The sequence below is a fragment of the Sceloporus undulatus genome, chromosome 1 (genome assembly GCF_019175285.1).
Source record: "Sceloporus undulatus isolate JIND9_A2432 ecotype Alabama chromosome 1, SceUnd_v1.1, whole genome shotgun sequence".
In the NCBI taxonomy this organism is placed as follows: domain Eukaryota; kingdom Metazoa; phylum Chordata; class Lepidosauria; order Squamata; family Phrynosomatidae; genus Sceloporus; species Sceloporus undulatus.
This window is the reverse complement of record NC_056522.1, coordinates 307285117-307302263: the sequence shown is the minus strand read 5'-3', so window position 1 is coordinate 307302263 and position 17147 is coordinate 307285117. Positions and strand designations below refer to the sequence as shown.

General features: G+C 42.6%; 1 protein-coding gene across 2 annotated transcripts in view; it reads right to left on the bottom strand.

Annotated features, from left to right (window-relative positions):
• The window catches only part of MAPK8IP1 (mitogen-activated protein kinase 8 interacting protein 1), an 82921-nt gene extending 77718 nt beyond the window's left edge, over positions 1 to 5203 (bottom strand). For both annotated transcript variants that reach the window (XM_042469736.1, XM_042469752.1), the window contains exon 1: positions 5103 to 5203. In XM_042469736.1, the coding sequence (XP_042325670.1) occupies positions 5103 to 5188 (86 nt within the window). In that variant the 5' untranslated portion in view covers positions 5189 to 5203. The remainder of the gene's footprint in view (positions 1 to 5102) is intronic.
• Positions 5204 to 17147: the final 11944 nt, after the last annotated feature.

Genomic DNA, 17147 nt, shown 5'->3' with positions numbered 1-17147 from the left:
TTGAAAATAGGTCAATATAGAAAGCACAGACAGGGATTTCTGTTTGTATTCCTGTTAAGAACCACAAAAGCCCTGGGGAAAAGGTGGCTGAAGAGGTTGCTCACAGATGCCAAAACAAAGGGAGGTGTAAGAAAGCTGTTGGATCATAGGCTTGATCCATGGTGAAGGGCTGCTCCTGGTGCAACCCAAAACAAATGTGCAGATATATAAGTTTTAAAAACATAAGAAGGAATGAAACCTGTTGTGGCAAGATGTGAGTCTTCTGGCATTTCATAAACTTTTACTTATTTGTGGTATGAATATTGATAGACTTTATTAAACATAGTTCTTAAAGATGAAAGGTTGTGTCAAAGTGAATCTGTTAGCTTTAGAGTGTAACTGGAAATGTCATTCATTTTCTTAAAGAAAAACATAAGAAAAATGAAGGTCCCTGAACAAAATTTTTGCATAACACCTCACAGTCCCCGTGGGTTTTCAAAAACCTCAAAGATCCAAGTACTGACATCTTTCAACTTTCAATTAATATTAGAAATATCTCAGGACAGCCCTGATGGATAAGTGTAAGATAATAGGAATGGCTCATGATACTGATCATGTAAAAAGGAAGCCATCTTCAAAGATAAAGTTCAGGAGGAGGATAAAATGGGAATAATAGTAAGCTGTGTGGAACAGGACTGAAGAATCTATAAACCCTTAGAACCTTAAGAATCTTTAAACCCCTACATGGCTCAGGTTTATGCTATATGAAGGACAGCATCTTCCCATATGAGCCTGATTGAGCTCTAATGTCTTCAGGAGACATGCTTTTCTCAAGCCTACCACCTTCACAGACATATCTGGAGGGAATGCAGGAGAGGCAGTTTGCAGACTCCAGAAATCTCTTGTTTTTTACCACATGTTTTTTCATTTGTAACTTTCCCTATTTTGTAAGCCACTTTGAGATCCAATCTGGAAAAAAGTCAAGGTGTAAATAAGGTGATGGATCAATGACTCTAATAAGTGCGTAAAGAACACTCTTACAAAATCACAGAGTTGATTTCCACAAGAAAGCATATCTGAACCTCCAGTGTGCTTTCTGAATCATACAAGATTGCTTTTAATGTAGGAAACAATCTAGAATAAAAAATGGAGTGCACATCCTGTCCACTGCCTTATAGTCATATTAAGATCAGATATAAAGCAATGCCAATTTAAACCTCTCGTGTGAGACCAGTCTCAGAAAAGGTCCAGAACCTTTCCATTCTGGGACAAGCTTTTCAGCTCACATAGAGTGATATCTACATCCAAAAGACTCATCAAAATACAGAGAACAGAAGGAAGCCTATAAAAATATAAAAGATGTCTACAGAATTAGGGCGTCAGTGGTGTAGTGGTATGAGTGCTGGACAAGGGCTCTGGGAGAACAGGGTTTTATTCCCCGCTCAATCATGGAAACCCACTGGGCAAGCCATACTCTCTCAGCCTCAGGGGAAGGTAATTGCAAATAAATTCTGTCAAGAAAATTGTACAATAGGGTTGCTATAAGTCAGACTGATTTGAAGACACATAACAACAAAACAACAACAAATTGCAACATTATAAGATATCCAGTGAACTTAATAACAAGCAAATTTCAAGTAAATAGTTGGAACCTTCACCACTGATCTTTAGAATTCACAACTAAGCAAATCATTTTAAGACATTCAGATGCCTTTCCCTAAAGAAATGTTCCATCTGACTCAAACATCAATATTTGGTACTGGCAAGATGAAACTCTTTTGCATTCTTGCCTAGAAAAAGGATGGCTGAGTGGGAATGAGATAGATGTTTATAAAAAATATGTGCACTGTGAACAGAGACTATCCTCCTTCTTATAATATAGGAGCTTTGGGTCAAAACAAGTGCACCTTTCCCCACACAACACCTTGATAACTTAAAGAATTCACTGCAAACAAAATATCGGGATTGTTACTAGCTGAGGTGGCAAAAGGAGTTGGACTAAATACTGGGAATTGGGGGATAAAGTCAAGGTAGTAGGAAGGGGAAATAGGGTGGAACAAGCCGTGAAACACTGGCTAGCACCCTAAAATGACTAATAATTAATTAATATATGCAGTTCACTGACACAAGATGTTGGAATAGCTTTAAAAGGGAGGATCATTTAATAGAAGACAGGATCAGCAGTGGATTTGAACCATTAGAGTTCAGTGGAACCTCCATCTTCAGCAGTAGCATTTCTTTCTGAATAGTGACTTTAGACATGTCACACTCTCTCAGCCTCAGAGGATGACAGTTGCAAACTCCCTCTGATTCAACTTGCCAAGAAAACCCCATGATAGGTTTGCCTTAGGGCCGCAATAATTCGGAAATGACTTGAAGGCACACAATAACAACAAAGTGTGGTGTAGTAGTTAAAGTACCAGACTATAATCAAGGGGACCTGGATTCACTTGGCCACCTACACGTGTCTGTACTTTTCTTGGCTAACTGGGTGACACTGAATCCCTCAATAATACTGAGCTTGCCCACTTCACAGGGTTGTTACAAGGACAGCATGGGGAAGAAGGAGAACCATATTTGCTTCTTTGAGTTCCTTGGAGAAAAAACAGGCTATAAACATGACAAATAAATGCTGTGTGTAGAACAATAGGCACTGGAGGAGGGTTGTTCTGTGCATGCCACTTGTGGATATTCAGAAAGAACTGCCCATTAGCTATCTAGCAGGGAACTCCTATGAAAGGAGAAGGCCATCCTGGTGTTTTGCTCTTTCTTTAGAATTCCTCTCCCTACTTAACTACTCTGATATAAGGGGTAGGAAATGTATGGCCCTCCAGATGCTGTTGGATTACAACTCTTGTCAGTCTTAGCCAGCATAACAAATGAAAACAACTGCATCTGGAAGACCACATATTCTCCACCTCTATTCCAAATTTTGTTCTGAGCTGTGTTCACTTCCTCTGCAGATCTGGATGCCTGTGAAAACAGAGCAAAACAAAATGGGGAGGAGAGAAACACACTGCATGATTACTTCCTTTTGCATGGAGACCAACAGTTGCTCTCCTAGCAAGGTATCTAGACTAGGATGAAAACAAAACCTTGTTTCTTTTTGGCATCCGAAAATGCCACATGACAAAGCTTTATGGCCATTTGTAAAGGGTATGGTTAAAAACAGGCTTCTGAAAGCTCAGACTGATAAAAAGCAAATATGAAAGCTTGCTATTACATCCTTCATCCATTGGCATCAGCACTGTAAAAGGGATGGCTTTCTTTGGTGGCACATTGTTTGCTCACTACTGTTTGTGGCTAGCTGGATAGGCTGGAAACAGGGGTTACCTTACATATATAGGGAATCCTGGCCCTGAGGACAACTGGATAATTTCCCAGCCTCTTCTATCCCTAATGTTCAGTTCCAACGATACACAGAGCAAACAGATAGTTTGACTCAAGACATAAACCATTAAATCAAAGAGAATTTCATTTACAAGAGTCAAAGTCATAATCTACCACCAGAGAGCCCATTTCCTTCCATTCCAAACCCTGCGTGAAGTAAAACATTTTCTTGCAATCACTTCAGGTTAAAGGCACTCTTAAAATCTTGCAACACGGAGGATTTGTTGGGGATTTTGGCTTCTTTTCCAGCTCAGAAAACATTTCACTCTGCAGTGCATTCAAATTAGGGATATCTAAGTATAACTGATACTTAGAAACTAGCGATCATATGCTTATAAAGATAACATTCAATATGAAAATTAAAAAAAAGCCCACACATATAAGGAAAACAAACCAGACACAAGCCATTAAGTGAGCAAACATGGAGGTGCTGACTTTGTGTCCAGAGGCAGAATGTACCTAGAGTAGCAGGCTCACGTTGCAGTTTTCAAGGAAGCATCACAATAGCCCAGGCATACATGCATAAAACAGGTGGTTTTAGGACCTGGCTGGCTATGTTGTCCCTTACTCCTCCTAAACATTCTGTTTTTCCTCATGCAATATGGTCTCATATTTACCACCCTCATTCAGCCAGCTGTAAACCTGCCACCGGGTTTGGTTTTCCGATTCATTCAGAAGAGGAAGAATCGGGGGGTGGGGGGGAGGACAGTTTCATGGGTGTCCATGTTTAACAGGATTGTTGCTGCTGCTGCTGTTGCTACCTGGGAGGATAGAAGATGGGCCTGTGGGAACTGTTGATATGTAGGGAATAGGAAAGCTTCATCAGGGGGATTTGTGTAAAGGGAAGATCAGAAGCAGTGTGAGGAGAAGCTTGAATCTAGGTGGGGTTGTGCAGATTGTGAGAAAGCGATTGTTTCCAATGGAGCCAGTGTGGCGAATAGCAGGCAGCAGGAGGATGTGTGTGGATGTGTGTGTGTGTGTGCTAAGAGGCATATTCAAGGGAAAAGGAAGAGGGATCCTTGCCATTTTCCCCTTTCCTTTCAAAGCAGCAAGACAAATGCCACTCCTCCTCCTCCTCCTCCCTCTGTGCTGCTGTTCCAAAGGCAGCTTGGAACAGCCACCTCCAGGAGCTACACGCAGCCAGCCTCAGTCCTGGTCCCCACCTGTTCCAGAAGGAGAGATGCCTTACCAGCACCCACCTGCTGGGCTGAGGATGGAGGGCAAGGCCAGGAGCCAGGAAGAAGGGGGAAGGAGAGGAAGAAGAACCCATTGCCCCCCACCTACACACACAAGTGGTCCATTGCATTGGAGAGGGGCATGAAATAGAGGAGATGGATGGGTGTGTGTGTGTGTGTGTGTTGTACCTTCCATTTCTCCCCAGCAACCCTCTCACCCTTTTGGTCTAGATCTGAGACCAGGCATCCTTGATGTCCTCCAGGACTCAGAAGCATGGATTTACATGGGCAGGAAGGCTTCCAGCTTTTCTTGGGTCCTCCCTTTTTCCTTTTTCCTTTTTTTGGCTTCCTTAGAATAAACAGCAGACTGATATTAAATAAATAAATAAATAAATAAATAAAGGGGGGTGGGGGGAGCCTTGGAAGGGGGAAGAGGATGCTCTGGAAGGGGATGATGATGATGGAAACCAAGCGTGGGTCTATGGGGAAGGTGGGTAATGGAGAACAGAAGGAGGGGGTGGTCTTCATCTCCTTTGGGATGAAGGCAAGATCAGGTACCTGAAATTGGGGGGCGAGGCGAGGTGCAAGCCCAGGAATGGGGAGGATCCGGTCGGGGACGTGGCTCCTTTCTCTCGCTCCGCCATTCTCCTTCTCCATGCAGGAGGAGGAGGAAGAGGAGGCAGAGGAGGAGCAGGCAGCAGGGAGGCTGAGGCTGATGATGCTGAGGCTGATGCTGATGCTGGCAGGGAAGGCGAAGGGAGGAGGGCTCTGTCCTCAGCCAGACAGCCCTTCTGGACCGGAACAGGCGCGGAAGGAGGGCAGGCAGGGAGGAGGAGGAGGGCCTCCAGGGAGGAGGATTCATCAGCCAGTCTCTCTCTCTCTCTCTCTCTCTCTCTGGAGCTGCACCTGGTTCTTGTGGGGGATATTATTGGCAGTCAGTCACTCAGTCAAATTTTATTGCTTTGGGCCAATGGCCTCTGCACAAAACAATATCACAATAACTACATACATATCCTATTTGCATCATCCAGGGGTATTACTGGGTATCCTGGGGATGGTTGCATTCAAGTCTTGGAGGTTGAATTTGGGGTTTATGGAGTATACTATTAGGTATTCAAGGGGTGGTTGTTTATTATTATTATTATTATTATTATTATAACAGGAACAGGAAAAGGGGCCTGGGCCTGCAGGACCAGAGTATTAATAAATAATAATAATAATAATAATAATACATCTTTTTATTTCCTGTCTCTCCTCAGGTGGGTTATTAAGGCTCTGAGCTTGTGGTTTTTATGGAGTATATTGTTAGGTATTCAAGGGGTGGTTATTTAATAATAATAATAATAATAATAATCTTATTTCTTTCCTGCTTGTCCTTAAGGTGGTTTTTTTAAGGCTCTGAGCCTGAATTTGATTTTTCTGGGTTATATTACTAGGTATTCTAGGGGTTCATTCAGTTTCTAAGGATGGATTTAATTTTTGTTGGGTATATTATTGGGCATTCCAGGCATGGCTGTTCATTCAGTCTCTGGGGCTGAATTTGGTTTTATGGGGAGTATTCTATAGGTGGTTCATTAGTCTCTGAGTCTGAATTTGGGTTTTGTGGGGTATATTATTGGGCATTTGGGGGGGGGGGCTTTATCCAGGACATGGCCTCCCTTTGATGGCCTCCATTTGGAGCAGGGCTAAGAAGCATGGATTTACATTTTCCTCTGTGTTTTGAGCTTTTCTTTGGCCATGTCTCTCATTTTCCTTGAATGCCCTCCATCTGGCAGTGCCTTGTCCTGGTCACTATGTCCTCACACTCCTTTGCCCAGGACATGGCCTTCCTTTCAACCTTCTGCCCAGGGGACATTCCAAAAGGGTCTCCATCATGTAGAGCAGGGCTAAGAAGCACGATTTTACATTTCTGTATTAGGGATTAGGGTTTTTTGGTTTTCTTTGGTCATGTCCTTCATTTTTCTGGAATGTCCCACATTTTGCATTGCCTTGTCCTCCTTTGTGGTTAGAATCACAAAGGTGGTCAGATTTTTTGACTTCCTTTTTCCAGGTCATGTCCTACCTTTCAACCTTCTTCTCAGCAGGACTTTCAAAATGCCTTCCATTTGGAGTCTGAATTTACATTTCTAGGGGTGCTTTTAGCTTTTCCTTGGCCATGTATTCCGTTTTCCTTGAATGTCCCTCATTTTGAGAATGACTAAGCAGCATGGACTTATCTTTGTAGGAATGTAGCGAGCTTTTATTTGGTCACATCCTCCATTTTCCTTGCATGCCCTTTATTTTGAGGGGCAGTGTCCTCTTTTGCAGTGGAAAGGAGGCAGAGGTGAGGGGAAGAAATGCCTCTGGGGCTGCTGGCCAAGGCAGGCCCACACCTGCCAGGCAAATGCCCAGGCAGGGATTACCCTGTCAGGCAGCCCTCCAGCTGGAAGGACCTGCAGCAGGTGAAGAAGCTAGCTTCAGCTCATGGTGATCCTGTGGACCAGACCTCTTCAAGACTCCCTGTCCTTAACCTTCCCACTTGGGTCCTACAAGCCCAGGCCCTTGTCCCTGTTCACATCTAACCATCTGTCCTGTGGTCTTCCTCTCTTTCTGCTACCTTCCACCTTTCCCAGCAGTAGGAGGCCGGGAGGGAGTGAGGTGCAAAGGCGAGCCTAGGAGGGCTCCTTTCAGGTTGGGTGGGCTTCCAGGGAGCAGATTCCCAAGAGGGGCATCAAAAGAAAGATATGGGACCAGCAGAGGCCTCGCTAGTGGTTCACGGGGTGTGTGTAGGGTGACCAGGACATGTCCTACACTTCACCCTTCTGCCCAGGAGGAATTCCAAAAGATCCTCCATGTAGAGCAGACCTGCACAACGTGGCAGTAGGTAAGAGCCAAAATTAAAATAGGTTGAACTTCTTCGGGCTGCAAATCATTTTTAATTAATATTATTAATATTAATTCCATCCTCCCTCTCCTCAGGAGAAAGCCAAGTGGCAGAAAAGCCTTGAGGGGTGAGTGTTTGCCCCTCTTCTTGCTCTGCCACCTGGCCTTCTCAGAAGAAAGCCAAGAAGTGGAGGAGCCTTGCAAGGTGAGTGTTTGCCCGTCTTCAATCACATGGCCCTCTCCTCAGTAGGAGACCAAGTGTCAGAGGAGCCTTGAAGTAGTCCTACATCCTTGCGGGCCATCCAAAATCCTTTGGTGGGCCGCATGTGGCCCCTGGGCCATATGTTGTGCAGGCCTGATGTAGAGCATGACTAAGAAGCATGAATTTACATTTATAGGAGTGTTTTAAGCTTTTATTTATCCTCCATTTTCCCTGAATGCCCTATATGTTGCAGTGATCTCCTCCTTTGCAGTGAGGACATCTTGGCACAAAGGGTGACCAGACATCCTCCCTTTCCAGGCCACATCCTACATTTCAACTTTTTGTCCAGGAGGAGTTTCAAAAGGTCCTCCATTTTGAGCAGGACTATGAAGCATGATTTTATATTTCTAGGAAGGTTTTTTAAAGCTTTTATTTTGTCATGCCCTACACTTTTCTTTTCTTTTTAAAAAATATTTTTATTGAGCTTGTAAACAAAGATATACAATAAAACAGTCATGACAAATCATACAAGTGTTCATACATCTGCTATCAGTCTATAACAAACATATAACATACATATAACATTCTCACCAACATAAACTCCTTTCACCATTCACTACTTCTGTCCCTTCAGACTCTTGGTGCTCTCTCTATATCTTAAATTTATGACTATCTCGTTGTTTTCATATATTTTTTCCTTCTGTTCTTCAGTGCTGGTCTATATAAAGGATTTTTCCTGCTTATATTGATCTTTCCTTCTTAAAATATTTATAAAGCTTAATCGCCAGATTTTATCAATTATACTGTTAATACACAAATTTATAACATAATAATATTACAACATTTCTGACTTAAATATAGCAATGCCTTATGCCAATCTTTCATTACTTTAGAATTTCCCTGGTTCTGCATACATCTTGTCAACTTACCCATTTCTAACAGGTCTAAAAGTTTTTCTAACCATTCTTCCACATTAGGTATTTTTTTCTGATTTCCATTCTTTTGCATATAACATTCTTGCAGCAGTTATTAAATAAAATAATATTCTGCCGTATTTTTCTCAAGATTGTCATCTATTACATTCAGTAGAAATATTTCAGATTTAAATTGCATTTTTTCCTGAATAATTTCACTAATTCTGTGGTGTATTTTCATCCAGTATGCCCTTGCTTTTCTCCATGTCCATCGCATGTGGTGGATGGTACCCTCCTCTTTCCCACATTTCCAACATTTATTAGAAACATTACCATACATCTTATTTAGTTTTTCTGGGGTAGGTACCATCTGAAGTATACTTTATAAAAGTTTTCCCTTAGATCTTGACATGCAGTGTATCTTTTCTTGTATTCTATGTTGTCTCGCATTGTTTTAATTCAATTGGATAGCCTATGTTTTGGGAATGTGGAAAACCCACAAATAACAAAAACACTGTTTTTACCTGAGAGACATCTGTCTAGGAATCTCAAGGTCCTCTGGTGCAACTCTGTGGCCACACATGGACCATAGAATTGCACTGGAGGAGCTACAAATGCCTAGTTGAGTGTTCTCTCTAGGAATCTCTAGGTCCTACAGTGTGAATTTTGGTTAAAGTTGACCACAGAATTGCGCTGGAGGACTTACATATTCCTAAAGAGAACCTATTAATAAAATCCACGAATAATCAAAGTCAAAGCCACAAATATGGATGGACGAGTGTATAAGAATTATGATTTATGAGCAACATTAGTACAAAAAACATTACTAAGGATTCTCCATGGTTTGGTATGGTATAGGAATAAGTTAGTGGAGAGGATGACATGATCGGGTGATGCCAACTCCAATGATGCCACTGGGGAGCAGCAGAAGCTTCCTGGGTATGCAAGCAGAGAGAGGCAGCAGGAAGATGGGACTGGTTGGAAATAGTGACTGGCGGGGGGGGGGGGGTACTCTCCAGAAAGGCTTAGGTGACAGTCACATAGAAAATGGTCATTAGCATGCACTCTAGGGCTTAAACATACTACTGAGAGAAAGTCCAATAAAAGAGAAAGGGAGAGAAAGCAGGGAATCTTTGCCCACACTGAGCTTTCAGTATCAAAACTGTGGCAGGAGAAAAATTGTTGTTGTTAACTGCCCTCAGCTTCAGCTCATGGTCATCCTGTGGATGAGACCTCTTCAAGATTCCCTGTCCTTCACCTCTCTGTTCAGGTCCTGCAGGCCCAGGCCCTTGTCCCTGTTTGAGTCTAACCATCTGACATGTGGTCCTCCTCTTTTTCTACTGCCTTCCACCTTTCCTAGCATCAATGCCTTTTTTAATTGTTCATTTTGCCTCCTGATGTGGCCAAAATAGGACAGCCTCATCCTGGTCATCCATGGATAGTTCAAACTTGATCTGTTCTAGAACCTTTTTGTTTGACTGTCCATGTATCCTCAGCATTTTTCTCCAGTACCACATCTCAAATGAGCTGTTTTTCTTTCTATCAGCTTTTTTCACTGTCCAGCTCTTACATTGATACATGATGATGGGGGAATAGAATGGGCCAGACTATCCTCACTTAAGTGTTCATAGTTATGTCTTTGCACTTTATGATCTTATCCAATTCTTTCATAGCTGCCATTCCCAGTCCTGTCACCCTTCTGATCAATATTTGACCCAAGATATGGAAATTCTTCGGCTATTTCAATATTTCATTAATTAGGGTGAATCCAAAGACAAATACATGAGGAAAAGCTGTGGGGAATACTAGAGCTACCACCTGCACCAGTATTTAGGCCACATTTTTCTTGAGAATGGGAGTTTAATGGTTGATGTGCAATAGTAAGCATATGGTTTGTTTTCATTTATACTCTGCCAATTGTCAAAACAATTTAAGGCAGCAGAGATAGTTCCTTCTCACAGAAATAATGATGTTTGACACTAGTTTAACTGTCATGGCTCCTTCCTACAGAATTCTGAAGTTCGTGTTTGTGAGGCACCATCACACTTGGCAGAGAAGGCTAAGGACCTTGTAAAACTACAAATTCAGGAGTCTATAAGATGAAGGCACATTACTTAAACTTGTGTCAAACTGCAATATTGCTACAGTGTAAATGCAGCAGCCAGCCCAGGAAGATAGCTTAGCCTGAGCCAGAATGAATGAGTGATGGTCCTGCAGTAAGCATTGTGGAAGAGCAGAGATTTGAATCTATGCCCACCTTCCCCTTCCTAACCAAATATGGTTATACTCTGGCTCTCTGGAGGAACCTAAAAAAAAAAAGGGGGGGGAGGGGTCATATATAGGTAATTTAAGAAGGAATTCCAGGCCTTAAGAGAAGCAAGAGAAAGTAGGTGGAGTCCAAAGAGGGAGGGAATCTTTGAGTGCCAATCTTAAGATGTGAGCAATGGAAGAGGAAAGATTGTGGACAGGATATAAGGAGAAACAAGGAGAAACATAGGGTGAAACAGGTCAACATTGTATGGGGGTGGAGCAAAGCTTTCAAGGAAAGGGCAAGGGCTTCATGCTAGATGGCAAATTGAACGAGTGGGTAGTTATTAGCCCATATAGGGACCTGAGAAAGAGATCACTAGTCTAAAGTGATAAGCTAGTTTAATAATTTGACATATAGGCTCTCCATCCTATTGCAAGAGCCTGAAATTCATTATAGTACTTAAAAGCAGAAGAAAATCTGCATGTACTTTATTGACTACAGCAAAGCTTTTGACAGCATAGATCATGAAAAACTATGTCTTGTACTTAGACGAATGGGAGTGTCACAATACCTGATTGTCTTGATGCACAACCTACATTCAGGGCAAAAGACTGCTGTCAGATCAGAATACAGAGAAACAGAATGGTTCCCAATTTATACTTGACAACAAGAAAATTGAAATAGTCAAAGAGCTGCCATACCTTGGTTCAAATATTGATCAGAATGGATACTGCAGCCAAGAGATCAGAAGAAAACTAGAAATGGGAAAGGCAGCTATGAAAGATTACAAATAGAAAGATGTAAGTCTGAACACAAAAGTGAGGATCATCCAAGCCATTGCATTCCCCATCACCATGAACGGGTGTAAGAGCTGAACAGCTGATGGGAAGATAATCTACTCATTAGATATGTGGTGCTGGAAAAGAGCCTGGAGATACTGTAGACAAACAAATGGGTTCTAGAATAGATCAAGCCTGAACATTCTCTGGAAGCCAAGATGACAAAATTACCATACCATACCATAAACCTTTATTAGGCATCTCAAATAAAAACATCATACAAAGTTAAAATTTTAAACTAAAATTTTTAACATAGATACTTTAAAATTCCGTCCGTATAACATGTAATTCTATGGACTATAGTTGTTCAATTTATACCAGATTTTTGTTGCCTCCATTAGAAAATTTGCCATCAATCGTGTAATCTGCTCATTACAATCCTCCAATAAATGCACTAAAGTTATATCCATTACACAGTAGTTCATTTAGATGACAAAATTGAGGCTGTCCTGTTTTGGCCACATCATGAGAAAAAAGGAATCATTAGAAAAGGCAATGATGCTAGGAAAAGTGGAAGGCAATAGAAAGAGAGGAACACAGCACATCAGTTGGTTAGGTTCAGTCAAAGAGACCACAGTTTTGAGCCTGCAGGATCTAAGCAGAGAGATAGAGGACATGGAGTCTAAGAGATGTTCCACTCATGTGGTCACCGTGAGTTGAAGTTGGCTCAAGGGCAGTTAATAACAACAAAACTTAAAAGCAGGAAAATAGTCAGGCTCCAACTTATGGACTTACAACTGCAAGTAAAAATTATACAAAGTATACAGCCCTTATGTGTTGCATCATTATTCTAGTTTCATACAAACCCTGTAACTTTGCCAATCATTCAGCTATGAAGGGCTCTTCACCCAGTATAATATTAGAATAGCAGGGTGAAAGCAAAATATATGTAGAAGAAAATATTTCTCCTGTCCCCCCCCCCCCCCCCGTTTATACTTAGAAATGTGTGGACCTCCTAACTTAAGTAACCCGCTTCACAGCTCTGACAAAGTGGATTCCAGCTCCCCAAAACTTAAGCATTATTATTCTTCAAAGGTATTATGAGTATTTCTGCTTTTGCAACTGCTGGGCACCTCTCTTGGCCACTTCTAGGTGTGTTGACTCTGAAGCATATATCTCCATTAGTCCATTGCTATTTATTTATTTCTGAACCTAGGACAAGATATTTGAGACCAAGCAGACTTCATAGTGTCTTGGTTCCTTACCATACCCAGAAGATAGCGGTCAGTAGTACCAGGACCAACCAAAGATATTTTCTTTGGGCACAACAGAGAACAGTGTCCTACTGCAGCAACATTACTACAATAAATATTTTCATGATATCCCAAAGTCAGCTGCCTGAGGTTTCTCTGTCCAGTGCTGAAGCCAACTCTACTTACAGGTGGGAAACAGGACAAGATTCATTCCAGTTATTATTAAACCAGTTTAAAACTAACACTATGACACTATGTTCTATACAGACTCCTTAATATTCAGAGACAACCAGGTTTTCTGTCTCAGGGAAGTTTTCTAAAAATCTTCCTTGGAATCAAGCTGTCATCTGGAACCATATCTGCTATGATTTGTGTCAGAAAAACATTACATCGCTAAGCCTTCTTAGTATTATATAGAGCTAAAAATCCAAACATTTCCCTTATTTTAATTTTCTTAGCAGGTGTATTGAAGGAAACTCAAGATATACCCAATAATTCTATTTAAAACCTATTGCACTGTGAATCAGCACACCAGGAAAGGATATGCTTGAGGCCAGTAATCCATGCTTGTTATAGCTTCAACTGCAGTCCATTTTCTATGGGTGTGTACCCAAGATAATTTAATGTGAAAAGGTTACTGTACATGCTTGAAATACTGCTCTACAGTCATTGGAGGGCAGCAAAATGGTTAAGTTTTCTACTTATATTATTATGGATGGCTGCATCTCATGAGCATGAAGTACAGATGTTAAAGCACTTTAGAAACATTTCTTGGTGTGATCTGGGATGATGTTAGCTTCCTATTCCATTGATTTCTAATTTTCTAATTTCTTTTTAGAAATTTTATATTTCTGTTGGGGAGATTGGGGAAGAATTTTTAGAGTATCCTTTCAACTTTGAAAAGCTTAATGACAGTCTTGAGCACTAACATTTGAGTTTATCAGACTCAAGTTTTGGACCCTGCAATTGCGCTAAGGAAGTGTAAAGAACGTTGTGAAATGACTGTTTCGCGTGATGTATTACCACATTGCCTGCCTTTCCGTCATTCCCCCGTAACATTATGTTAGCGCTACAATTGCGCAAAAGTTGCGTGATAGTTGCGATTTCCGTGATGCGAAATCACGCATTGCGGAACTATTTACTACACCCACGCCTTCCTTTTGTCTTTCGCATTTCTCAACAACATATTTGCGCATGCGCCTTGGAGGTTTTGGTGGCATCCTGACCTTTTTGCTTCCGGAGGGGGGGGGGGAGAGGGGAAAGGGGAGAAGCCCCTTCCAGTTTCCTGTTTCCTGTTTTTGCCTGCAGTGTGTGCATGCGAGTCCATGCAGGACAGAGGAATGGGGCTGGGATGGATGACCCCTAGGGGCCCCTATCATTTGCAGCCTCCTAGGTGTCCATGCAGGACAGAGGAATGGGGCTGGGATGCATGACCCCCAGGGACCCCTTTCATTTACAGCCTACTAGGTGTCCATGCAGGACTGAGGAATGGGGCTGGAATGGATGACTCCTAGGGGCCCCTATCATTTGCAGCCTCCTAGGAGTCCATGCAGGACAGAGGAATGGGGCTGGGATGGATGACCCCTAGGGACCCCTATCATTTGCAGCCAGCCTCCTAGGTTGTCCATGCAGGAGCAGAGGAATGGGGCCTGGATGATGGACCCCCAGGGACCCCTTTCATTTAAGCCCTACTAGGTGTCAGCAAGGACAGAGGAATGGGCTGGAATGGAATGACCCTTGGGGCCCCTATCATTTTGCAGCCTCCTAGGAGGTCCATGCAGGCACAGAGGAATGGGCTGGGAGGGATGACCCCCAGGGACCCCTTTCATTGTACAGCCTACTAGGGTGTCCATGCAGGACGGAGGAATGGGGCCTGGGAATGGATGACTCCTAGGGGCCCCTATCATTTGCAGCCTACTAGGTAGGTCCAGGCAGGACAGAGGAATGGGGCTGGGATGGATGACCCCCTAGGGACCCCTATCATTTGCAGCCTCCTGGTTGTCCATGCAGGACAGAGGAATGGTGCTGGAGGATGACCCCCAGGGACCCCTTTCATTTACAGCCTACTAGGTGTCCATGCAGGACAGAGGAATGGGCTGGAATGGATGACCCCTTGGGGCCCCTATCATTTGCAGCCTCCTAGGAGTCCATGCAGCACAGAGGAATGGGGCTGGGATGGATGACCCCTAGGGGCCCCTATCATTTGCAGCCTACTAGGTGTCCATGCAGGACAGAGGAATGGGGCTGGGATGGATGACCCCCAGGGGCCCCTTTCATTTACAGCCTACTAGGTGTCCATGCAGGACTGAGGAATGGGGTTGGGATGGATGACCCCCAGGGGACCCTTTCATTTACAGCCTACTAGGTGTGCATACAGGACAGAGGAATGGGGCAGCCTCCTTGGTATCCATGCTGGAAAGAGGAATGGGGCTGGAATGGATGACCCCTGGGAGTTCCTTACATTGGAAGTCTCCTAGGTGTTCATGCAAGACAGAGCCACCCCCCCCCTCCCTGGGGGCTGTCCTGAAAGGAAGGCCACCGGAAGGGAATGGAGTAAAAAAGCAGCCCAGCATCATGGAAACTTTGCAATCAGTAACTTTAGCATTGCGTCGCGCTGCTGCCTACCACACCAAACCATTTCGCAACACATTTCGCAAGATAACGGGAGACCATGGCCTGGCTTCCACTTTTGCCCACAATGCCCCAAAAGGGGAGGAATGACGCTTAAACTACGGGAGCGTTGTGCAGCGGGCTCCCATAGAAATGAATGGCGTCTGGAAGAACATCGTGCTATCACATTATTGCGCAACGTTGGTGACGCTAACATTGCGCGATAGGCAGGAAAAATCGCCAAAAACTCGTGTCTGATAAACTCCATTGCCGTGTTCTGGTTGGAATCCATGATGTAGTGGCGTGAATCACCGAACCCTTCAGATGTTTTTGGACTGTACGTCCCAGTGGCTCTATCCAGCATAGCCTATGCAGTAGAAACCAGGGAGCTGCAGTCCAACATCTTCAGGACTCTCCAATTCCCTCTCTGCAGTCTATCAAGGATATAGAAAATGAAAAGGGGAAAAGCAGCTTCATTAAACGAGAATACTTCTAGGTATTGTGCTTTTCTTCTTTCCTCCACAGTAGTGATTTAGGATTTAAGACCCTAGGTGTTGATTCTAAATTTCTGATACTGAAAAAGAAACACATTAACTTTCCCTTGACAATTGTGAGCATAAGTGCAAAACAATTTCTGTTGCCTTCTGCAGTGCTAATGGAACTCCACCTAGAAAATAACTTGGCAGGCAGACTGCAATAGGGAACTAGAATGTGTAAGAAACCTGAATTGCTCTCATGGTCTAATCCAGCAATTTTTTTTCTTTTTATAAAACCAACAACCCAAAAAGCTTCTGGTTTAGTATTGAAAGACAAAAAGCTCAGCACTGGTCTACATAAGCCAACATAACCACAAATATAGTTGTTGTTGTTTTTTTAATTTACCTGTGTCTATTTACATTTGGAGCTGGAATTCCTAATCTGAGGAATGCCTACATCTGAGAGCATTACCTTATTTAGGAGTTGAAAATAATGTACTGATTTGGATAAATTGTAAACATAAATGTCTTATGTTAGCTGCAGACACAAAAAACTTTTAAGTGTTATAGATAAGATTACAAAGATTGCATAGCTATTAAAAATTTATGATACATTTTTAAAGGTAAATATAAATTTAAAAATTAGGAAGGGGTTTGTCAAAGCCAAGAGAAATGTATTAAGCCTTAATAATTAAGGTGAACAGATTCAGGGATTAGTAACCTTTAATTTCCTAAGTGTCTAGTGAATAGCCATAATAAATTTGTTCTTTGCACTTCTACCATGGTGTCAACTTTACTAAACTTATTGTTCTTGTTGTATGCCTTCCTAGAGCAACCCTATCATGGAGTTTTCTTGGAAATTAGTTCAGAGGCGATTTGCCTTTGCCTTTCTCTGTAGCTGAGAGTGTGTGACTTCCCAAGGCAAGCAGGTGTCTAGGCCATGGGGACAATTTCTGAACAAACCTGCAAAGAACTGGGCTGAATGTGCAAAGTTGGACTTCACAGTAATTATGTAATAATTTACCACATTTGAGCTGCACTGCATTAAATGTACTCTGAACTCTTCTACTTTAACTCTAAAAATATGGTGCAGCAATGCTTTTTAAAAAGTGTATTCCTGTATTTTTCTAGAAAATGTAGGTCCAAAACACACTGCAGAAATGATCCGGTTCGAAACTGCTTTAACTGCCCTGGCTTGATGCTAGGGAATTTTGGGAATTGTAGTTTTGCGAGGCATTTAGCCTTTTCCGTCGGAG